This window comes from Megalops cyprinoides, chromosome 9, assembly GCF_013368585.1.
Source record: "Megalops cyprinoides isolate fMegCyp1 chromosome 9, fMegCyp1.pri, whole genome shotgun sequence".
Lineage (NCBI taxonomy): Eukaryota > Metazoa > Chordata > Actinopteri > Elopiformes > Megalopidae > Megalops > Megalops cyprinoides.
In genome coordinates, this window is record NC_050591.1 from 4,167,199 (window position 1) to 4,192,398 (window position 25,200).

The following is a 25,200-nucleotide window of genomic DNA, read 5'->3' on the forward strand; positions in this document are numbered from 1 at the left end:
AATGTCAATGGGTTATAGACTTGATGCACTCATTGCATCGAAGGGCTATACAACCAATATTAGACCTTATCACTTTGATTTGTTCTGTTAACTAACTTTTGCACATCTGAAAAAGGGGACTCAACATTAAAATGGCTCTTTCTATATAATGATAAAAACGTATATGCATGTAAATAGCATGAAATAAAAGCTACTTTGGCCTCTACTCTGGTCTCATAGTCACTTTTTGATCTCTAATGCAAATGCATAAAATAGCAAATATATCAAATTCCACTCTACCATTAACAGAGTGCCAACACAAATTGAAGAGGAAATCTGTGCTCCAGGACACCACAGGATCTCACATGCACACAAAAAAAGAGCAAAGCACAATATTTTTAAGCTGGTTCTTAAAAAATCTTTATGTATTTACACTGTTATAACAGACAGGCAGAGACAGAAGTTTGTTTATATACAGAATACACGAAAGTGTTCATACGAAAGCTAAAACTATAGCTATTTACAATTGAACTACAATATTGGAGAGACAGGACTTAGGACAAGGTTTACCACAACTTCTCTGTAACTCTACATAACATCATGACTTGAGCCTATGAAATACTGTACACATTATAAACCCACACAATGTTGTATGTACATGGAATCCAAGGTTTCTCCTCAAAGTTCAAACCACTGAATCCTTTATATATACACATATAAATATATATACATATATATGTATATATATTTTATATACATACACACATGTATATAATGTATGTATACAGACATGTATACGAATATAAAGCTACCTGTAGTGCAAAAGTAGCAACAAACATATGAATATTACAATGTCATGTACATAAAATTAAAATGAGCAGAAGAAATTCATTTTATGAAAAAAAAAAAAAAAAAAAAAAACATTTATATAAAAAACTCTGTACTGGCACAAAATAGAACATTTTGATTACTTATTCTTAATGGAAATTGAATTGGTTTTCATTTGTTTAGAATGAGGGCAATCAAGGTATCCCTTTTTATGCAAATCTAAATAACTTAGGTTATGCATTTAAAAAAAGATATAAATCCTATGTGCAAGGTTTTAAGGCCCATAAAATGGGAGCCCCCCCCCCCCCCCCCAAAATACTTCATTTCATGCAAATGTACAAATTAAATAAAAACCCCTTTTTCCTGCTGAGTAGGCTGGCCTCCGAGTTGCCATGGGAACCCTGGTCAGGGGACTGAGTTGGAGCGCAGCACGGGAACTTGGTAGAGTTTGACTGCCTGTTTGTCATCGAGTGGCACCCCCTCCTGGTCAAGGGCAGTTGTGGCGTCCTCCTCTTTGGGCTGCTTGCTGGCGAACTCAGTGATGCTGAAGACAAACTGCAGGCAGCCCAGCTTGATGTAGCTGCCATGGTGCAGCAGCGCCGTCCCCTCCCACCCCGCTCCGCTTCCACCAATCAGGCTGGAGCTGCTGGCCTTGCAGCTGCAAGAGTTCCGGGACCCGCCCTGAGACTGGTGACTCATCACACCCCCTGGTGGCAGCGCCTCTGCACTCTCCCCCTGCTCTTCCTCCTCCTGTTTCCTCCTTTTGCAGCGACCTGGGGAAACGCCAGGCACACAGTCAGACACCCAAGGCACGTGGGGTCCTGCTCCAGTCCATATCATAGCAACACTACCACAAGCGGTGAATATAAAGACCAACTCAGCTCTGCACAATCCACCACCTGCTTTCACGATTGACTGCTTTTGGTCAGTCTCCAACAACATCATTATCAGTCTTAAAGACCATACTCAGGGTGAAATGCTGAACATAATACAACTACAGTAAATGTTAACTTCTATTTTTTCCAAGAATTAAAACAACTGAAGCATAGAGAATATGCCAGAAATACACACAGATACCTGTATATGTATATATACAAAAAATAATGCTGTTGTACACAGAGAGGGGAATCATAGGCCTACATATAATCAAAAAAAACCTTGGTCTGTCAACACAGATGTGAAGCGCTGTAGTTCCCTGACTTCAGCACAAGAGGACATTATACTCACGGATAATGCTCTGCACTTTGGAGGCCACGCTGCTGGCAGGGCTGGGGGTGGTCTTCTCGGAGAAGTCGCAGGAGTACAACACGTTGTCCACTGTGGTCCCGTGCTCACTGTAGTTCAGCAGCTCATAATGCTTTGTGTTCTGCGAGGAGGGAGAGGAGAGGAACGGCACGCTCGATCACATTTCCCCCGTCACGTTCCGCTTTGCCAATTTTACCATGGGGCCACCAGAAACGGAAAGTATCCAAACTACACACAGACAAGTATCATTCATCTTCCATTTTATACATGTGCTGTTGCTCACAATTACTTCAACAGGAATCCGTGCAGACCCACATTCAATGCACTTTATATGCACTAATACACTGGCCTTAGTATACACACTTTTGCCTTGTAGGTCACACTGAACTCAAACTCTTGCCAAATGACTAGGAATAAAGGTGAATCTTCCTCTCCTTACTGGACAAAAAGTAGCCAATTTGGAATTCTTCCGTGGGTCCGTAATCAACTCTGTGAAAAATGAAGAGTTGAATAAACCCCAGAATGCATTTTACCAGCTCTCTGTGGCTTGGCCAACTTTGCTGTGCATGCTCAGAGCTAGAGAAAGACTGGGTAAAGATGAGGGCATTGTTCTCCATTTCTACTAAAAATAGGAAATAAGTGAAAATGATCAATGGCTCGCCTGGGGTAATGTAACCACCTGACCATTTTACACACTGACAGATTTAAATTACTGAGAATAAACGTCTAGGTTAGGTTGAGTGCAATGAACCATCACGTTTAGAACACAGACCTCACAAAAGCTGTGATGTGTCATGAGCATTTAACATAATTTAAATCGATAAATGCCATCCTTGTTAATTAAACAATCTCACGCTGTAGCTTTCGCAATAGCACACAAATTTCAGACAATCTGCGGTATTTTGCGAGCATAATCATTTATTCTAATTATGCGATTCGTATCAATTATTCTGTTAGTTATTTGTTTTATTGTTAATCAAGGAGGATAAAGGGGAACAGGTTGAAAGTAATGACAGATTTAAAGGTAGTGTTCGGGCTTCCCCTGTTCCCAGCTCACCCGCCGCCACTGTTCCGAGGCAGAAAAATATCACTTGTATCTATATGTTGGTTAACTTACCTATTAGCTTTGAAAAACACATAGCATATGTTTTCACTCTTTATCTTTGTAGCCTTGTGTTTCTATCTACCGCATGGAAGCAGCATAGTGCTGTTGCTGTGATATCAACATTGAAAAGATATGAATGGCGTATTTCACATTTCACAGGTATTTCACATGGCCTCGGAAAACTGGAGGTGTGCTCCCGCATCAGGTGTGACTAAAGGGAAAACAATACGGGAAGAAACCTAACGCCACATACCGGGGATAGCTGTTATTGATGGCTATATCGCCCAGCCCTAGTGACTTGCGTCATTTAAAATTTGTTACATGTTATCCATTAAAGTTGTATATTTGCTGAGACAACTACCTCACCCAATGATAAAACAGCAGTGCACCCAGGAATGGAACCGAACCAGCAACCTTCTTGTTTTGAGCCCTGCTCCTTACTACCATGCACCGTTCCCCATACATGTAACTTGTTCATCCCAAAAGCAGCCAAACGCACTCTTGAGAGTGCAGTACAACATTTTAAGGCCTGTGTATCATTCAGAGTGCCCGGATGCTTCCTGCGGGTCTGAGCTGGCTTGAGACCTACCTCATCGTAGAAGATGCAGGCGTGCTTCCCCGACACATAGTTACAATGACCGTAGTTTGTAAGGCACACATCCATGTCAGCACCTGAAACAGGTGGGAGGGGGAGAATGATGCAACATCACGTGCCTGGGCAACCAATCAGCTACTGCTTCAATGTTGAATTAACCAAAGAGAGCTGCCATTTACAATGTTTATAAATGCGTGATGCGATAAGAGGCTCACCAGTTCCTATATACAGGGTCCTGTAGCACATGTTCACAGCTCCGCCCTTCCCCGTTAGCGGATAGAAGACCGCTCGTGCCTGCACCTCTGACTTTTGCACTGCAGAGGGAAGGACAGCACATCTGTATCCAAGCAACCAAGCTCAGGACTCCTTTATTTGCCACACAGAAAAGGAGTGAAAGAAGACAAAATAAGGGGAGAAAGATGAAGCAGAGAGAAAAAGAGAGTGAACAGAGATGGAGGGTGATAGATGGACAGAGTGAGTAGAAAGGGACAGGACTGATGGAGAGACAGTGAATGGATAGGAACAGATTGAGGGAGAGAGTGGATGGAGAGGAACAGGGATTGATGGAGAAAGTGAATGGAGAGGGAAGGGGATTGATAGAGAGACAGGGTGAACAGAGAGGGAAGCGGATTGATAGAGAGACAGGGTGAGCATTAGGGATGTACTCGAATCCGAAACCGTTATTCGGGAAAGCACAAATAATGCGATGGAAACTGATATTTCTTCTACCCGAAGTTGCTAGTTATTCGGAAAAAAGCTACGATTGACATGTCTGTGCAACAGCCATTATGTTTCTTCAAATCGATTAATATTATTGTGGATGGCCACAAGATAAAAATGCCCATTCACTTTGCAACATAGGACTTTGATTTCACTAACTACTCGTTTCAATTACTACACATTATTGAAAAGTGATCGCTATATCCTGTAGTTGCCCCCCACCGAGTCAGGTGCGGGAGCTAGTGAGACAAAAGCCTGGTGTAGCAGCTGGATTACACCCGCAACCTATACAGTAGATCAAAATGAAGCTTAGAACCTGTCATTTTTAGCTGTATTTCATTTACTACACATTATTGAAAAGTGATCGCTATATTCAGTCGTCGCCCCCACTGTGTCAGCGCACAGAAGGCGGCGGACTGAGAGCTGACCGTACCCGGCTATCACTCAAGGAGACTCATCGAGAAGGAGGAGGCGTCATGTGCTAGCGAGACAAAAGCCTGGTGTGGCAGCTGAATTTCTTTCAAACCCCCGCAACCTATACATCAAGATCTTTCAATTTATAAAACTTTTTTCAGTGTCTGATTGTTCAATGTCCCCCAGTTAAAGGGGGGGGCTTCATACAGTTCATAAAACTTAGTTTAGCTAAAATAAAAAAAGAGAGAGAGAGAGATGAAAAGTACAGTATGAGGATGCGGAAGTATATTTCATAATTATATGCCAATATCAAATCAATCTGATGCTTTGAAGACACAAAAATTGCAGTGCCGATGAATTAGGTTAGAAAATACAACATTTGCCTGATTTAACGTGATTATAAACCACGCCCACTTCCGGTCTACTATCCGAATACAGATACAGAGACAGATAATTTTGTTGGTCGAACAGATACAGATACAGATATAGATAATAATGTCTCTGTACACCTCTAGTGAGCATAGAGGGAATGGGATTGATAAACAGGGTGAGCAGAAAGGGGATTGATGGACAAGTCTCACCTTCCATTTGCAGTGGCAGCGGTGTGGGGGAGGTGGAGGGGGAAGGCGGAATCATGCAGACACTCTGTGGAGGAAGTGCTTTTGGAGGGAAGAGCTGCTGGATCCTCTGCCATGCCAGGAGTTTGATTAACTGCTCATCCAGATTACTCAGCTCCATCTCTGCAAAAGTAATCAGAAGACCTTAAAGTCCACATACTGACACACACCTTCCACCAGCACTAACAACTTAGCAGACATCACCTAATCTACAGACATTTAGAGTTTCCACACACAAGAAGTCCTAAGGTATACTGTAAGACTCATAAAAGCCCCCCCACCCAACATGCGGTTTCTCTCATACACAGGTGCAAAGGCCTCAGAAATATAAATGTTGGAAAAGCAGCTTGTCTCTGTCATGTATGGGAGAGTCAACGGACTCACCTCCGTCTCCCTCCATCACAGCCTTCACACATCCAGAGAGGTCTCCGACAGCGGGGGAAGTGGCGCGGGGGCTGGCCTTTCCGCCTGCAGACACACAGTGAGACACAATGCTGTCAATCGCATGACTGACAAAGGTAGCGCTCCTCGCTAAATAGCACAGAGTGCTTCTCACATCACATTTTTTTTTAGTACTGTGTCGCACAAGCGTTCAGATGGAAGACAATCCAGGCCACAACACACAGAAACACACCCTCCAACTTTACCTGGTCCAGCTATGAACATGAAGTCATAAACAGATGTGTTAATTGGTTGAATGGGGAAAAAGATGCTCTCTCAAATGAGAGGTGTGTCTAACCTGAGGGCGGCGCGGGGGAGGACAGCCTGGCCACGCCCGTGTCCTGCGCGGCTCTAGGGGGTGTGAGTGCCCGGGTCCCTGCTGTGGGCGAGGACACGCTGCGGCTGGTCAGCGCAGCCGCCTGCCCCCCTGACGTCCCGTGGGGCTGGGCAGGGTCAGAGTTTGGGCAGGGGGATGGGCAGGGCGAGGAGGGTGGCCTCTGGGCGCAGGGGCTGAGGGCAGCGCTGCCCTCCATCTTAACCGTGTCTCCGCCCACGTGGTTGGGTAGTCCAGGGGGCGGGGCCGCAGGGGTGTGGGGGCGCAGTCGCGTGTGTGCTGGGGGGCTGGGCTGCCTGTGGGGGCCAGGCCCATTGGTTTTGGTCGGCTGCTCAGCCGTGCCGTTGGAAGTCCTGCAGTCTTGGCACGGCCTGCCCACGCACAAGCCGCAGCTGACCCTCTCCTCCCCCTGGTGGCTGAGTGCGATACTGCAGGACTCAGGGAAGGGGACAGGCAAGACTGTCCTGTCTGTGGGATGCCGAGAGCAGCTGTCCTCGCCTGCCACCACGCATTGCTTCACGTCTGCCCTGTCCGTCGGCTCCGAGCCCCAGAGGGGGGGCAGCCCCCGCCTCAACGACAAGTGCCTCATGATGCTGCACTGGAGGGTGATGACGTCACGGAGCCACTGCAGAGGGGGAAAGGAACATCGATTAACCCCCCTACATTTACAGTGACTTCACACCCCTATACAAACATAACACCCCCCAACCCTTCCCACAATACGGTAAAAGTGCTTTAACCACACACCCCTGTAAATACATACCATAACCCCAACCCCTCCCAGAATAGTATGGCATCTGTTACAAGTAAAGGTGTAGAATCCATTCAGAGTTCAGGTGTAGTCTAGGTGTTTTATATTAAGGTGTATTGCTTGTAGTGTCTCCAGAGAGTACTGTGTTCAGATGCACAGCGGGTGCTGAGAGCAGTGTGTTCAGGTGCACAGCGGGTGCTGAGAGCAGTGTGTTCAGGTGCACAGCAGGTACTGAGAGAAGTGTGTTCAGATGCACAGCGGGTGCTGAGAGTGGTGTGTTCAGATGCACAGCGGGTGCTGAGAGTGGTGTGTTCAGATGCACAGCGGGTGCTGAGAGTGGTGTGTTCAGATGCACAGCAGGTGCTGAGAGCGGTGTGTTCAGATGCACAGCGGGTGCTGAGAGTGGTGTGTTCAGATGCACAGCGGGTACTGAGAGCAGTGTGTTCAGATGCAGTGTTCAGCAGTTGCTGCATACCTCCTGCTGCTCCGCCTCGCTGGTTGAGTGCTGAGGGGAGGCGCGGGGCGGCTGGGGGGGCTCCGAGATGCCGTTACAGATGAGCTCCCCATTCCGGATTCCAGCAGGGGCCAGCATTGCAGGGGGGCACTGGTACTGGGCCTTAATGGCTTCAGGAACCTGGCAGGAGCAGCAACCGTGCGCACGCACGCATACACACACACACACGCACGCACGCACGCACGCACACACGCACACACACGCACGCACGCACGCACGCACACACGCACACACGCACACACGCGCACACGCGCACACGCGCACACGCGCACACACACACACGCGCACACACACACACGCGCACACACACACACACACACACACACACACACACACACACACACACACGCACACACACACACACACACACACACAGGGTCACTGTCTTATGCATTGTAAAAGACCTTAGGATTAGATTCCTGCTAAGACTTAATGACACTTGAAAAAATCTGCTAATACCAAGATCATCTACAGGCATGATTAAGACCCATTAAACTCAAATCAAGCACTAGAACAAGAAAACATCTATACATAATGCTCGCACTGCAGGTTTAATTATGCATTACTAAAAGTGGAGCCTTTACTAGGGCAGGATAAAGTGTTCAGCCACTGGTGTCTTGGCGCCCTCTACACACAGAGGGGCGTACCTTGAAGGTCTTCTTCCTGTGTGGGAGGAGGCCGCATCGGTTGGGCGGGTTCTGCCGGTGGACCCGGCGCAGGAAGTCCACCTTCACGGCGTGCTGGGAGATGCGGTCCTGGAACTGGTCGAAGAGCTGGCAGCGGTTACTCAGGGTCATGTTCTTCTGGTTCAGCTGAAATGGCATTAACGGTATTAACCACAGAACACCAGACTCAACACTGTCTCACTTTCAGCCTGACACCTGATCCCTGCCACTAACGCTGTACCGAACACTGTCTAAAACTTTTACTGGTTTGGTTTTGACTGTGGCAATTACATATGTATGCTACATTCAACAAAGCAGTACAATCACCGTGGTTCTCTCCATGCAGGAGGCCGCTTACCACAATGTGCTCCATGTGGTTGGGGCACATCCACTTCCCTGTGGGCATGGCGGTGAGGGGAGGGTCCAGGCAGTCCATGTGGAAAAGCAAGGGGCAGTAATCACACTGGATCAGGGGAGCCACTCTACAGCTCCTGCAGGGGGCGACAGAGAGCAAGAACGTCATACTGGGTTTTGTGTGCATTGCACCCTCAAGTTTCTCAGTATGCTATTTATTCCCTGACCTCGCGCATTTACTGTGATAGCTCACATTTTATGTACACACTGTTAAGACAGCAAGATGAAGCCCAGAACACATGGAGCCCTGCTGCAGCAGAGTCGACTGCCCTTCCACAGCTAAGCATGCTGGGATACCTGTAGAGCCTCTAACTGTGAGGTCACAATCCACAGTTACACTGCATCAACATACAGTACCCTCACACGCATGCACACGCACCCACACATACACAGACACACATACACACCCACACCGCCGCCACCCCCACGCCCACACAGGAGAAACTGAGCTTCACTTCATACAGAACACTCAGCTGAGGAGTTTTTCATTTGGACACTCACGCAACAGATTCCTCTGAGCTAATGACTGGAACTCCAAAAAAGTAAGGAAGAGGAGAAGGAAAGAATTAGAGAAAAGAAAGAGCAAAAAAGGGAAATGGGTGAAAAAATAAAACTGCAGAACAGACAGACTTCAGTCAAAACCAACACAAACAGCTCCCCCCTCTCCTGAAGGGACTGTCATTTTACCCATAATTGCGGCCATTCTCTCCCCCACCAATTCTAAGCCAATCACACTTCGGTGTGATGGCCTGAGTAGATGCTCCACTTATCCCATAGGTGAAAGACCGCAAACAAAATATGCTTCATTTGAAACAAATGACATATTTTAAAATTATGTGAAACATGTTAAACCATGTTATTACTTTAATGCATTCTCTTACGGTGGCAAGGACAGAAGGTAGAATGCTCTTGTCCATCTCTTGTACGTCGCTTTGGATAAAAGCGTCTGCTAAATAAATAAATGTAAATGTAAATGTAGATCTCTTTATTACTACAGATGAAATTAAAAACCAGCGAGGCAGCCTACTATAATCCCAGCAATAAGGTCCCCTTCCTCAGAGCAAACTGGAGCAAAAATGACTGCCACTATCACTGAGGGGGTAAATGACCAGATACAACAGATACAACATGTCCCATAAAGGGTATAAAAGCAGCTCAATTGCATTCTTCATTTGGAGATTGGTTAAACTGGAATTTTTAAACATGCACTGTTTCCCAAAAAGACCCCGCCCATCTCATGGGTGTATAATTCTACGATGGTGACCAAACTCTGCCTTCCAAGTCAATGAAACAGGTGTATTGGGGGTATGGTGTGGTGTGGTGTTTGAGGAATTCTGGGACAAGCCCCAAATGTCCTTTCAAACTTCTGTGAAGTGTCCTTTTGTACAAGCCAGCCCCTCCAAACGGGACACCTGTCAATCAGAGTCAGCACCCACAAGTCATGGCTTTCATACTGCTCAGCCGAAAAGACAGCAAGTGCTATTTGTAGCCCCTCTGGTCTCTGCCAGGGTGCTCACTCGAGGCGCGAGGCCAGAGAAGCACTTCCCTGACTGCTTTACGTGTGTAGGGCGGGGGAATTACCTGCCACAGGTGAAGCACACCTTCACAGGCAGGGGAACCAGGCCGTTGTGATCCAGCTCATGCTGTGGCCTCTTCACATTTTTCCCTGTCATCTCCTCCTTCCTCTTCCTCTTACTGCTGCCTGTGGGGAGAGACGCATGGGAATGAACACACACACACGCACGCGCATGCACACACACGCACGCAGAGAGCGGAAAAGGTGAGAACACATTTATGACCTGAGGACAACTGTAGTAAAATGAGCTGGTAAATATCCACTGACTCCATCTATGGACTACCGTAGATACTGTTGAATAATCTCAGACCAGTATCAGTGGCTCACTCTGCCCTTCCGCAGACATGGAGGCCTGTCTCATATCACATCAGGCACGTTTCTCAGGACCCTTGGGCTGGGAGGACAAAGCACTTTCACTTCCTGTTTTCAGAACCGTGAAGGGGTTAGCTTTATGAGAGAATGCAGAGTATCTATCCCTGTTCTCAACTTTCATTTTCATCTCTATAATAATGGTGTAATATTTGTATCTTACAGCCCTGAGATGTTCTCTGTATTACTGCGCTGTTGTATGCGCATTTGCTGCTGTTCCTGCTACCTGCCCATGGACTGCAGATGAAACTGAAAAGGACCCACTGTCTCCCTACAGATAGACAGAACAGTGCAGGTAATGAGGCAAGTGCCCAGGGGAAATATAAAAAGTAGTTTAGCTTCAGTGTGGTCCACAGATAAACAGTTACTGCTGCTATGGTCATTGCGCTTCCTCTATACATTGTAAAAACCAAATTCCCCTCTTCTTTTGTTTTAGCAGCTCTTAAAAATGGTGCGAGGCTATAACCTGAAGTTGCTGCCAGCTTGCTTTGCAGGTGGTAGCAGGAGGGGCAGGGTTTAATCGGGGGGGAGGAGGCAGAGTCTGGCCCAGGATCTTACCTGGGAGTGCGGTGGTGCAGGTGAGCTCGTTGGGGAGCTGGAACTGCGTGGGGTTCCTCTCCATGGCAGCAGCGATCAGCAGCTCGAAGGGCCTCTTGAGGTGCGGGGTGGCGGTCTCGGGCTCTGAGCTGGGAGCCTCATCTTCGACGTCCAGCAGGTCCTCGTCCACGTCATTCTGCTCTGAGGGCGTGGGCGTGTCTGTGGAGGCGTTGGAGGTGGGCGTGCCAGGCCGGCTGCTGGTGCGGCGCTCCAGGAGGCGGACCTGCGCCACCGCCATCCTCAGGCCGCCTGGGGGAACCCCGTCCAGCCGCACCGCACCCAGCTCCAGCTCCCCTGCCGGAGACGACGAGCGCTTCGATAACTGCCTCTCCAGGAGACCGTTTATCTGCTCCGCCCTCTGCTCACGCTTCTGCAACAGGGAGAGGGGAAGTGAGGGGAAAAAAGGAGACGGAGGGGGAGGGAAAGAAGGAGAGAGGGAGATGGGGGGGGGGGGGGGGGGAGAGAAAGACAGGGGAGGGAGAGAGGGTGGGAAAGAGGGAACAGAGGAGAGGGAGGGAGAGAGGAAGACAGATGGATAAAGACAGAAGGAGGGAGGGAGAGGGGGACAGAAGGAGACAGAAAATGCAATATTAGGGATTGGCAGAACAAAAAAAGAATGAAAGTTAAGCAAGAGGAGAAACAGTGACAGGAAGACAGTGAATGAGGAGAGATAGAAAAGCCATGACACAGAACAAGGCAATGTCATTAGATTCCAGCAAGCAAGCGGCAGACAAGCAATGAGAAAAAAGCCCAAATCTTAAGATCAAAGAGACTGAAGGTTCCCTACCTTCCTGCGCACGTTGCAGCGATGACACATCCAGTCTCCAGGGGGCAGCATCTCCTCGCTCAGGGGTGGGTTACTGCGCACGCGCACACACACAGACAGACACACACACACACACAGGTTAGACAGCAGAAACACTGATGGCCTCAGGGGTCTGATCTTTTTCCTCAAACCATGCACAGCACTATCACTCTTCACTGGCCGTGTTTCATCCAGTCAGTTAACTGGTGTTTTTAAAACCTCTCACATGAGTTTATTAATAAAAGCACCAAAGGCATAAAGGCCATTCTGTGTGAGTTCAGACAACTACTCAATGAACCAAGTCTCAAAAAACACGCAAGTATACATTAAAGTTTCCTATGTAGTTCACTCAGATGAGAATGCTCAGTTGACAAAAGGCTGGATTAAGACAGAAGGAGCCACAACCTAATGATTGAAATGAGCCTGAAATGATGCAGCACAGAGCTACTGAAGGTACAGAGGGGTTACAGGAGGTACCTTCAGGTATGGCTGCCTCTTTGTGGGCAACAAACTTGCATCTCAAATGCCTGTCACACTTACACTCAAACTTTGACTACAATACAGTCTGTAGATCATTGAGCGAAATGACAGCACAGGTGGACGTGTTACTCTGAGCCAGCACACAGAGGCCAGGAATGAGAGTTCGTGAAGGCCTGCAGGTGTGTGTGTGTGTGTGTGTGTGTGTGTGTGTGTGTCAGGCTAGCGCGTGCATGACAGACAGGACTTCTTAAGCTATTTCTGCACGTTAGTCTCCCAAGTTACTGCCACATTCTTTGCATTTCCGGCAGAAAGACACAATAATCTGTCGTGCAGTGATAGGACAAGCAGGCCCATCTCGACACTGGTGGTGTTCTGACAGATCCATTCGCTTTGAGATTACACCCTATTTAAGTATTACATTATTGTCATTTAGCAATTCTCAATCGTACTCCTTGATGCCCACTGTCCTGCATATCTTCTATCTATCCTTGCTCCAAACACACCTGATTAGTGTGATTAACATGCTCTTGATTAAATAAGGTGTGCTCAGCTAATCAAAAGTGCCACTGATGAGTTCAGTCAGGTAGCTAGAGCAGGGGAAGACAGAAAAGGTGCAGGATAGCGGGCCTCCGGGAGCAGGATTGAGAAACACTGATTTAGCAGACACTTTTACCCAGAGCAGCTTACAGTTACAATTTTACATATTATCCATTTATACAGGTGGATATTTTTACAGAGGAAATTCTGGGTTAGGCAACTTGCCCAAGGGTACAAGGGTATAGTAGCCACTTCCCAGCAGGGAAATGAGCCAGCCACCTTTCGGTTACAAGCTCTGCTCCTTAGTACTATGCTAAACTGCCGATTAAGCTTTCCACCAATCCCGCCGACTTGTGTGGGACAGCTGGGAGAGGCAGTCCGACAAGCACGCCATCTTAGCGCACGTTTCTGAGAGAGACAGGCTCAGGTAAATCAGTGCTGCGCTGTGCTGGGGTTTCGGGATCACACACGCATAAAGGCAGCATTGTTACAGCACACTGAATGAAGCCCGCGAGCAACCAGCGCACGTTCAAACACGGCCCTAGAATTCCCGGACGCGCTGCCAGGGAGCCCTCCAGGCCAATTCTGCAGCCTGACCCCCACACACCTGCAGGAGATCCATTAGGGGATCTCCCCAGCGTTTCAGCAGCCAGGAGGGATTGGGGCCGACCTGCCACACTTCATGTTGTGACTTTACCAGGGCGGGTGGTGTTATCCAAGGCCTACACTCAATGCACAAAAGGCCACTCTTTAACATTACAGAAAAACCAGTGAGATCATACTGCCACACACTTCTGCTAAGGGCTACCTCACACTACCACAACCACACGCCCCCTGTAATCACATTCATGGTGGAAGAATGTGTTTAATAAATTAAAATTAGCTTTTAACACACAAAATAAATTAGCATGCTGATTTAGAATTGAAACAGTCATCCCATTACATTTCCCATTACAAATGCCTTGAACAATCCAACATGTAGCTCAAGCAGTCAAGAACAATAGATGCCTTTCTTATTATGCTAAATAGCTTATTCTTCAATAATTCATTGCAATATTAATGATTAATTACAATTTTACACATTAAACACTGAAGTTCATCGGAACGTATGCCACAGTAATGATGTGCAATAAGAAAGCAAAGAAATCTAAAAGCAGACTTAACCACTCCACCAGCATTCTCCAAACCCTCCATTCTGAGCTCTGAGGATTACAATTGTTCTTAATTCATTTGCATCTGGGGGTAACCAATGTTAGGAGCAAGAAGCTGTACAGAGGATTAGAATCCAGCCAATTAAAACACTGAAAATGGTATTGGCTCTTATATAAGAACCATGTTTTATCCACATATTTCGAAGATCGCTGTTGTGCAGAGGGGAGTGCTTCAAGGGCGTACTCACACTAGGCCTGGTTGCCTTGTACCGTGCCCGAGCACGATTGTCCCGTCTCCCCACTCCCCCGCGGGCCTGCGCTCACATTGCGCTTAACGTTCCGTGCGCGAGCACGCTTACGTCATCACGATGCAAACTTTTTGTGTTGAAGAAAATCGCTTTCCACAGCACAACGGAGGCAGCTGACGTTTCAGTCAGTATGCTAAGGGACAGACGAATGTTTTGTGTCAGATTTGTCTCAGATTACAGTAACCTAATCACAATAATGTTAGCTAATGTTAGGGATACTACTTGTGTGCTGTCATCGTTACAACAACAAACATCTTCTATTACTACTGTACTTGGATTGTACACTTTTCTATTCATTCGAGAATATTTGGGTTAATAACGGGTCTGGTTCTCACCTTATTGATGAACGTGAATTGTAGTCGGTGAGTAAAGCTCCAAATTCCTCCCTAAACGTCACCTGCGTAAACATCTTCTTATGCGTGCAGCACAATTAACTGAAAATCGCTGCGTTGCATAATCGATACTAACTGGCTGGGAAACTAACGTTAGCCATCTAGCGATAGATTTGACAAACATAGCTAGTTAACCAACAGGCTACCTATCTGAACGATTGTTCAGATATTCAGATATATACCTCATTTGTGATACTCTGACTAAGCCCCTGACAACAGCAATGCTTACATCGTTACATAAAGTATGGTTAGTTTTATTTCGCTTGCTAGTAATCAAGCTAATGTGGTGATCCACAGAGTTATTTTTAGGTATAGATCTACGAACTAATCAAAGATCATTTTGGAGGTAGCCAGATTGTTATATTTAAGGAAGTCAGCTTGCTAATCAAACGATGGTTTAAAGGATTTATTATGACAGGGCGTGTAACTAACAGATATCCAGCTGTTGCTATAACGGATATATTTGTTAAATGGGACAGTCGCATCACTGATGTCATGTTCAAGCTCCGTGCCGTTAGCGAATGTAACGGGTGGGGTATCTTACTGCGTTGTGTTTAATTATATGATGTTACGTGGGTCGGCGAGCGAGCGAGCGAGTTTCGAACCGAGGTTCTCACTGCTCGCTGCCAACCCCTTACGGCCAGCGTCGTTACCAGTTGAGCTAAAGGCAAATTGCCGTTAGCCTGTTGGCAAGAACGCTACTTAACCAGGTCTCGGGGGAGTGACGTAGCCGCTGAAACCGCTCGGCTACCTGCTACCCGCTACTTAAGGCTTTTTACGCAGGACTCACACGAGTTAATCACTTCAGCTCTGCTACACTATTACACTAGATGCATACCGTGGCCGAGTCCAACTAAACCGTGCCCGAGCCCACCTCTTCAAGCAGGCCCAGGCACGGTGCAGAGCGCTCACACTAGTCAAGCAAACTGGACTTTGGGGGTCAAACGTGCTCGGGCACGGTACGGATTGCCTAGTGTGAATACACCCCAAGTCTCGCGCTGACGATGAAAATCGGCGATTTATCGGTCAGCACTAATGTGAACCACTCTGAAATGATACTGGTGTGAAACTGCCTTTACTCATCCCATCACAGTTAAACTGAAAATTCATTTAGTTTCTCATTTTTCTCTGGAAACTGAAGAGCTGAATAAATATGGCTCTTTCACTTTCTACATAAATGAGCAACTTTGATTAACAGCTCACGCATCTACATCACAAAGCATTAATCTCTTAATTCGACAGGAAGTATTAACTCCTCCCAATTAAGCTGCCCATAACTGCTATGAAATACAATCTTCAATACAATCCATAGTGAAGTTTCTTTCTGACATTCAAAACATTTTGCTGGGAGCTCCTCCTGTCACTTTGCCTTTCAATATACACCTGGTTACACAAAAACACAGCAGCTAGCTGGATGGCTGAGCCAAATTTTTTGAGGCTTTTTAAAATCTCAAGTGCACATTTCATGAGACGTGCATCTACGGAAAAACATCACAGTCAATCTTAAAAACATGATGAAAACCACTGTTACAGTGGTGAATATCTCATTTCACCAGCAGAGGTTGAGCAGTACCTGTACTCAGTTCATTAAAATGATGATCAGTTGTGAATTTGAATTAGTTAGCACTGAGTTATCGGGCAAGAACATTCACCCATAAGACCTCTGACAGTGATTCAACAACAGTCAAGAAATGCTTGGAAAGTCAGGGACATCAATTATTCCATTCAACAGGAAACCAGATAAGAACAGCATCAGCAATACAAGTTGACAAAAGCCAGGCTCAGAAGGGGGTCCAGTGTGTGAGGCACCTGAAGCCAGCGGGTAAAATCCCAAAGCACCACTACAAAAGAGCATGGAATACGGTGAGCAGCTGCTCTCCTCAGGGTCACCCATGCTGTTTCAGTCTTTCCTGGAGATGCACAACATGCTGCAGCTGTGCCAATCGGCACGGGCGGGACATGATTCTCCCACGCCCAAAATGAGTGCCGGGGACAAGCGCGTGGCGGGAGCATGCCTGAGCCAAACCGTCCGAGAGCCCTGTGCTCAATGAGAGGTGGCGAGTGTGACAGGAACAGAGGGCCAAGGCATGCTGGGCCGTCACTCAGACAGTAATGGGCAGAAACAGGATCGACCGCGGCGCCGCGCTTCCACACTGGCATTGCGCTGCTCATGCGCTTTTAGGGTGGGGCCATGGGCTGGCCTGTGAGGCTGCTGACTGATCCCTACCTTGACATAGAAGTAACAAGGCACAAACCACTGCAGCTCAAAAAACAGAAGTTCAAAAGTTGTGTGGGCATAGTGGGAGTTTTGCAGAACATGGTGTTGACTTGTACCAGAACACAACTGTATTTCTTTTAAACACCGCACAAAATAGGCAGGTGATACAGCTCTTTTCAAACCAACATTTCACCAGCGCACAGGCCAGTTCAGGTAAGTGTTTCACACAAGTGCAGTTTACAGCAGTTTCTGCTTGCTGTGCATGGTTAATGATTAATTATGCTTCCTTTTCTGCTTGTTCCAGCAACCTTATCAAACTCTGCAGCTTTATTGACAGGAAGACCACAAAGTCCCCCGAGCCGGCTGGCTGTGAAAAGGCTCTGGACAGGTCCAAATGCCCCAAATTAGAACTACCTCTGTGATCTTGGACTACTCAGTAAGCTTAAACGCTCTCAAAAACAGAAAGACCTCTGCTGACATACAGACACTCCAGATAAAGAAAAGTACATCATATTAACTACTGATGAGTCAGCTTATCAAGATCTAAATCTTAAGGCCTATCTTTAAAGAAAGGTAATCCTAGGTGCTTCAGTACCCACACATGTGAGAGATAACCCTGCCTTTAGAAACAAACCATAATGTGAAAAGTCTGCACTGTTTAACCACCGCAAACAATGATTAGAGGACATACGGATGTCAACTGTCTACAAGCACTCTCGTCAGTAATTATAGCCTTTCCTCTAAAGCAAAAAAACAAATGGTTCTGTCACCCTCTAGTGGCCAATGCTATACCATGTCTCCTTAGCTTGTATGTCAAACAAAGAAAAATCATCAACATTACCTTCTGGTTGGAGAGACTGTTTTTTATTGCTTGTATCCCTTGGGAAAAACAGTACTAAAAACAACATCTTTCTTTGCTAATACGTCCATTTTAAATGCACTGCCATTCTGTCCCCGTTTCCTGTCATCTTGGTAAACATGATTAAGATTGCCGACAAAAATAAATGGGCTCGACGCCTCACGTCCAGGTTTATGACGGATACACGGCGAGTGTCACATAAAACTACTGAATGACTAAGAAAGACTTCATCAGATTGGACACCTAGGAAATCCCTACACTTATTCTGAGATCAGTGTAAGACAGGGTGGACTAAACCTGTAGCGTCGCGGTTTTCCGCAAAACAACACGGTGTCAGCCGCTCCATTACTCAACAGCAGTTCAATTTGTGGCTGCGGAGACTGGTATGAATAAGACAGTTGCGAAACATTTCTCAGAACCAGTATGAAATAAGAGTATTATCACAAAGTGCCATTTACCTGCAAATATGTTGCGATTTGCAATTAAGAAACGCAATTTACCTAGCGACTGGAACTCTTGGGACTGCATTTGAACTATCTGACCTTTTAAAAGTGTGTATGCTAACACTGTATCATGTAATCCTTTCGTTGGATAATCTGCATTCCGAGCAATAACAAACACTAAGTTTTAATTTCATTCATTCAGCAGCTATTGGAAGACTGCTTTTCCTCCAAACTAGGGCTTCTTGATTCAGTCAGCCTCCCATGGCGAGTGTGCCTCTCGTCTGTTTCCTTGGTAAGCGTGCAGCTAACGGCGTGGCTAAACCAGCGGTCTGGAAACACCCTGCGGTGAGCGTTTGAGGCTGAACCACGCCGGTGTAGCGGTGACAGCCTGTGATCGGACACATCGGCTCTGAATCCGCCACATACACTTACAGGGTTGGTGAAAAGTCAGCAAAATGGCGCTGAAATAAAACAATTTAAAAGGGAGGTCGCCATATTGTAAACAGAGGCACACAGGCGAACCGCAGAGCTGACTCCATTTTTAACATTTCACTGCACTTTCAACGGGGTAAACAAAGAAACGGCCCCGAATTTAAGTAGATATGCAGTTTGATGTGCATGGACGTGCTAACTGCAAAGCAATCAGCGCTGGCTCGGTTCTTCAGAAGGAGAGACAGATCACAAGTTAGCCGGCTGCAGTGTCCTAAAACTAAAGAGAGCTAAAGAGACTAATGCTGGCAGGCCCGTGAGTAAATAGTCCCCCGTATCGCAATGCTATGAGACAATGCTTTAGTTTGCAACCATATTTTACAGACAACAGCAAGACGCGGTGCTGGTAGTAACGTAAAGCAGACAAAAGCCAAGTCGCTCTGCATGTTATTCATATATCGCAGGTCTGGTGGTGAGCCTAGCTAGCTGGCTATCTAGCCTCCAAACTTGCAATGGTATGAAATATATCACTGCTGGGGCAATTTGGCCAGTTAGGTAATTAGTGAGCGAACTCCGAGACATTAAGGACAGTTGCAGATGTGGCCTGTTACAATGAAAAACCCATTAGTTCGCATACCAGCACTGTAGGTGGAAGGCGGCGGGACAGTGATCACAGCACAGGAGGTCCCCTCCTTCTCGGCAGCTATCGCAGGTGTCGTGGTTCGTGGCCCGGCCGCTTCTCCGAGGTTCCTTCTCCGGTTTTCGGCTTCGTTTTTCGCCATCCTCGGACTTCGGGGGTGCGAGCAGGGTTTGGATTTGCTAAAAGGGTGCAAATATAATTTCATTACTTCACTATCCCCACTAGCGTGCTACCTAGCTACTGACGATGCCATCCAGTATCATTAGCTATCTTAGCAGCAATTTCATTCAGCTGGATAACTATTGAGATGTAATCTCATTCATGCTTATTAGTGGACATTTAGCCAAATACGAATAGCGATGTTTTGTTTTGCCGAATAAATAGGCAGGTGGTAGTTTAGCTAGCTAGCTATGGTGGTGGGATCGTTTCTAAAGTTAGCTGGTGTCACTGTTCCGGGCCCAAAATATCCTTCAGGACTGGCTTTCTAAGCTTTGGTTGGCTGAACGCAAACTAACTTCTGAGATAAATTTGGCCAAAATCAAATTGCTACCTGGGTAGCTAAGTACCTGCCAGTAAGAATAAGTGCAGCAAACCTGAACATGTCTACCTTTCAATATGTACAGTGATAATATCTGCCGACACCCCAGTTAGCTAGCAACCCAGCTAGCTTTGTTCAGTTTAGAGATAGCGGTGCTAGATCGCCAATTTTTTGCGTAACTTTTCAACCCAAAAGTTACAGCTAGGTATCCAGTTAGCTAACTAACGATAACATTAGCCGATCTGACATGAGCATGACTGTACAATGCATTACCTAAACAACCTAACTTAGCGAGCTGATCCGAGTTAACTACCACAGGTGGCTAACTGGGTGGTGCTCTGGTTTCATGCCTTACCTCCATAAGACCCCCGGAGGTATCCAGATCGTACACAATCGTCGGGGTCTCCATTTTGTCCCACATTCATACGGCAGTCAGTTTCTCCGCTTGCAAAAAGGAATCCTTGGTGGCTGCCACTGCTTACCAAAAACAGCAACAGCTGGGATAACAGCGATATCCACACGTTGAGGTGTTGTCTACTCCAGAAAAGTCCAGTTAATGCTTAAAATGTCTTAGTCCCAGGGATTGTGTACAATTCAAAAAACCCCGTAGCAAGTTAGCTAGCCAGCAAGCTAACGTTAACGAGCTAGCCAGCTAGCTGTTTTCCTATTCGCGACGAAACACCAATTGTAACGGAGGCTAGCTAGCAAGCTAATTAGCCTGCTAGCCAATGCAATGAGACCTTTCACTGCAAACTCTCTGGACTAGACTGCATCAATTCAAAGGCTGCCTGTCCCGATGCCAGGTCGAATAGATATTGTAAAAACCCACAGAAATGCAGAGTGTGGCCTGTGAGAGGCCTAATCATGGTTCCTATTTCTGCTGTTGCTGTAACTGGTCGCAAAGATGCTGCTATTATGATCGGCAAACCCCTTCCATTCCATACCACTGACTAGCAGGCTAGCTAACGTTAGCTAAAACCAACATGTGTACTAAGAAAGGCCCACAACGGTCGCTAGACGATCCGCTAAATACAATCGACTGCAAAAATGCACATGTAAATATGTTGTTTCCCCTCAACTGTGCCGCAATCGGAAGATAATAATTGTTGTTGTGAGGAAAACCCTGTGCATCAGCCCCGACACAGCTAGCTACATCCTCTCCATGGAGTTGGCGCAAACGCGACTGTGCTGAGCTCAGCGCATGCGTAGTCTCCTAATGGCGGATGACGCTTGATGGAACCATCTTGGTTAAGGTTAACAAAGTGTGAAGCAGCGTTGTAAAGAGAGGCATCTGCTTCCTCTGAGAGTATGGAAATAAATATCATTAATAAAAAACGATCTAAATAAAACACATCAAACTTTAAAACGTCGATAAAAGTGAAATAATGTATTGACCAATCTCATAGCCTACCGATTTTGTCTAGAAAATGCGCTTGCGCACAAAACATTAGCTCATGAGGGTCGGTGGTGTCGTTCGGTGACGGTAAAGTACGGCTTTATTACGAGTGTATGGGTGTTGTCATCTAGACTATACACCAAAATCCCAGATAACGGCATATGTGTTTATGGACTCCAGTTGTTTCTGTACAAGAGATAGGCCTACATTATACAGCCTAATGGATAGGAGAAATGGGTAAGTTGTCACACCGTTCGTACCTCCACAAGAAGAGGTGCTCTCTCAAAAATCAAATAGCTACTTTGTGTGACAATATGTTCTATGGTCAACTTCCTGTTTACATGTGGTCAAAGTCACTCTATTCTGAGGTGAGCACAATTTTCTTATTTTCACCCTCAAAAGTAAAAAAAAATGACACTACATTTTATGTAATAAAACTTTGTTAGGTATGAATGTTCAGAATTATATTTTTGTACTGAGTAGAGGAAACATTAACGTGTCTTTTGATACTTTAGCTGCAGTCCTATGTTGAGCTTGAGATTTAGACAATATTAGCACATGTTAGTTTGGGGCAAGTTGTCACAGTATAAATAGACATGTAGAACATGCTCAGTCAGTGCTGGCACAAGTCTACCAACTCCAGAGGACATCTGGCCCTATCCAAAAGATGGCCCCTGAAAAACAAGTTGCAAAGGAAGAAAATGTTGCAAAACAGCAATTGTAACTGACATACCAGTGAAGCAGGCACTGGAAATGGAATAGAATAAGGCACAGTTCAGCAAAAGTCTGTTTCAGAAGAAAGGAAAGGGGGGAGTCAAAATCTGGATCTGTAAAGAACAAGAATGCAGCTAAAAATGGATAGATCCTAGACCAGTCATCATCAGATGAAGAGGAGTGCTTCTGCCTTGTCTGTATGGAGGCCAGGCAATTTATGTGTGCCAGAACTGTAACTCCGAAGATGAGTCTGATTAGTCAGATACAGATGTTGTTTGTTGTTATTTACCAGTTATTGTTTGTTGTTTTGAGTTCTTTAATGATATTGAATTTGGTTTTGAATTTGAAATAAGAAAAATCAATATTCACAATAAGTAGCTGTGTTTTTATTAGTTGATAATCCAATCAACAACTTACCCAACATAGTGTGACAACTTACCCGCTGATGGGGCAAGTTGTCACAAATGTGCACACTGTATTTAACTGTCTACAACTTTGTACTGAAATAAGATATGAAGATGTAATGGATACAAAATATGTACCCAAGACTTCTATCTTTCATTTGGTATGACATTTATACCATTGTGATGTATCGTGCCCAGTCTATGTAAGAAAGAATGAAAAGTGTGACAACATACCCCGCTGTCCCCTATCTATCTCAATATTACTGTTAATGGCCTCACAAGAATGGACTTAATAAACCAGGACCCCAGTTTCAATTGATAGGCTACTCAAGGGTCATTGGTGTGTGCAATGAATGTGTAGAAGGAATCTTTGTTCGTTTTCAGTTAGATATTGTAGCCAAGCTGTACATTTCCTGAAACCCACTTATGGCATTCATTTTATCTTCTGTACCTAGCCTACTACATGCTGATTCATTTCCACATCTAATAGTAGCCTATTCCGCAGTGTACTAGGGGATATTTGGCGTTAAAGTTGTGGATCGCTGTCATCACAAAAATGTCCCAGGGGATTGGCTCGTTTAGCCTGTCCTGTTTGTCTTAAACTGTGATAAAATGGGCTATCCGGGGACAGTGGTGTCCACTGCTTTGAGTTGCCATATTCCAGTTGGCATGTTAATTGGGGTCACTAATTGGATGGGAACTGGCACTGCATGTCCCTCCAGTTGTGACTGATTTTGTCTGTGACTGATTGTCTCTCAGTGTCACTGTGTTATGTCGAACTGTTGTATTGAGAGAAACGCAATTTCAATCCTCCATATGTCCTGTGCATTTTGGAGAATTGACAATAAAGTTGACTTTGACTGAAGATCTGGAGCAGGGCTGGACACTTTCACCCAGGTTTCAACCATCTGAATGACAACATATGGAAACGACAGACCTCCCTTTGTCGACCAGTTGAAACGGGGATACCTTTGCGGCTCAAAGGCCTCTGTGCGGTGTAGGCTACCTTATGGCTTGCACGCGCATGAAGAAGTCTGCTGTGACACAGAACTCCTTAAGACGCATTTAACTTGTTGGTATTTTGTATTTAGATCGCCGAAGTTTAATGCAGCACAATCGTGTTTTTCTTTCTCAGGTTTGGTGTTACTGGAGTTTTCTTGTGATGTGTGTATATTTTACGATAGTGTGTGTAGGCTATTGTATGAAGATAGATTTTTCTCTTCGGACAAATCGCCACATTTTAACTACTGACGCCCAATAGAGAACAGCGTACCTTGCGGTTGCCATTCAAGGCGGTTGCCATACACAGCGCATTCTTCCAAGTGTGGTGAGCTGCTACTCCTCGAATTACGTAGTGCCACACATTCACCATACATTCATCCCGCGAGAAGGAAAATTGCCTTTGAGAGCAGTCTTAACGCCAAACGCATAAATATTTGTTGGCTTTTATTGTATTATGGATCAACTCAAACAATTGAACAAAACAGACTATATATATATGTATATATATATATATATATATATATATATATATATATATATATATATATATATATATATATATATACACACACTGTTTGAGTGAGAGTGACCTGAGCATTTTTAAATGTGCCGCCAGGATACTGTCTGTGGTGTGGGCCGCTTGGGTGTAAGGCAATTGGGCTTTTAACATTTTATGGTGTCACCACACAACGCTGTGAGAGGGAAAATCCACCTGTTTTGGGCTGACGTTTCTCTGCCGAAGAATGATGGAAGTTTTGCAATAAACTATAACTCAGCGGTTTCAGCAGGTAATCCGAACTGTGATTCTTCAAGATAGCTAGAGAGAACAATGTTTGTAGTCAACTAACCAGTCATTTGAAGAGAAGAAAGTCTAGTTGGGTACACAGTGGTTAAAACTATGTATCGGATTGTAAGTCAAACCGATTTTAACATCCGGTTGTGGTGATCACTGCAATGAACAATGTATGATGGTTGTAATTTTTTTATTTTGATTTTGATTTCAGTATTCCTTAACTGTGGCTAGACTACATACTGTAATAACAATCCCTACCCATATTATTCAGTATATTAAGTTTGCTTTTGTTGGTATAAATTGTTTTGCTGAGCAAACCTGCAGCTTTTATGCATCCTACCTACGCTACATTAAAATGCATATCATGCAGCTACCCGGATTTTTAAATGAAAAAAAAAAAAACAGTAAGACACAGTACCTTTTCGACTTTTGAATAATAAGATTTATTTAAGAGATTTCTTTTATGTGATGATTCTGAGTTATTACATTGTACAATGAATCAAAAATAGATTAGGCTACAGAATAACCATTATCATCACATTTCAGATCAACGCTGTTGCATGATTACAGGGTAAATAGATAAAGTGTTGTGATTTCAGCATTGATTGAGCTCTGCTGCGTGGCACACATTTTGCATTTTAAACAGATCAATAGAAAGGTTTCCAAATCGTTCTTTTTTTCCAACAAAATCTGACAATTGAGCAGTCTCTTTACAATTAGTTTTGGTGTCTATTTGCCGACTTTAAAATTCACAGATTGAATATTTGTTTCATAAAATGTGCACCCTCACTAAAGTGGTAACTGTCCTTAGTATAGCAGTTCATATGTCTGACTTTTGTGTGTATTTTTAATGGAATTACTAACCTCACTTGCCCTGAAATGTGGTTCCATTAAAAATGAATTTGTAAGCCAGAACAATCTTAACAC

The 25,200-nt window shown here is 45.3% G+C and overlaps 1 protein-coding gene across 1 annotated transcript; it reads right to left on the bottom strand.

Annotated features, from left to right (window-relative positions):
* Positions 1-1,166: 1,166 nt before the first annotated feature.
* On the bottom strand, positions 1,167-21,131 carry phf12b (PHD finger protein 12b). Its single transcript, XM_036536461.1, has 15 exons — positions 20,320-21,131; positions 19,424-19,605; positions 11,952-12,024; positions 11,126-11,534; positions 10,204-10,324; positions 8,567-8,699; positions 8,191-8,355; positions 7,505-7,663; positions 6,243-6,903; positions 5,888-5,971; positions 5,468-5,626; positions 3,968-4,066; positions 3,747-3,829; positions 2,035-2,173; positions 1,167-1,580 (listed from the first exon to the last, which is right to left on the bottom strand). The coding sequence occupies exons 1-15, from the start codon at positions 20,383-20,385 to the stop codon at positions 1,213-1,215; spliced, it is 2,901 nt and encodes a 966-aa protein (XP_036392354.1). The 5' UTR covers positions 20,386-21,131; the 3' UTR covers positions 1,167-1,212.
* Positions 21,132-25,200: the final 4,069 nt, after the last annotated feature.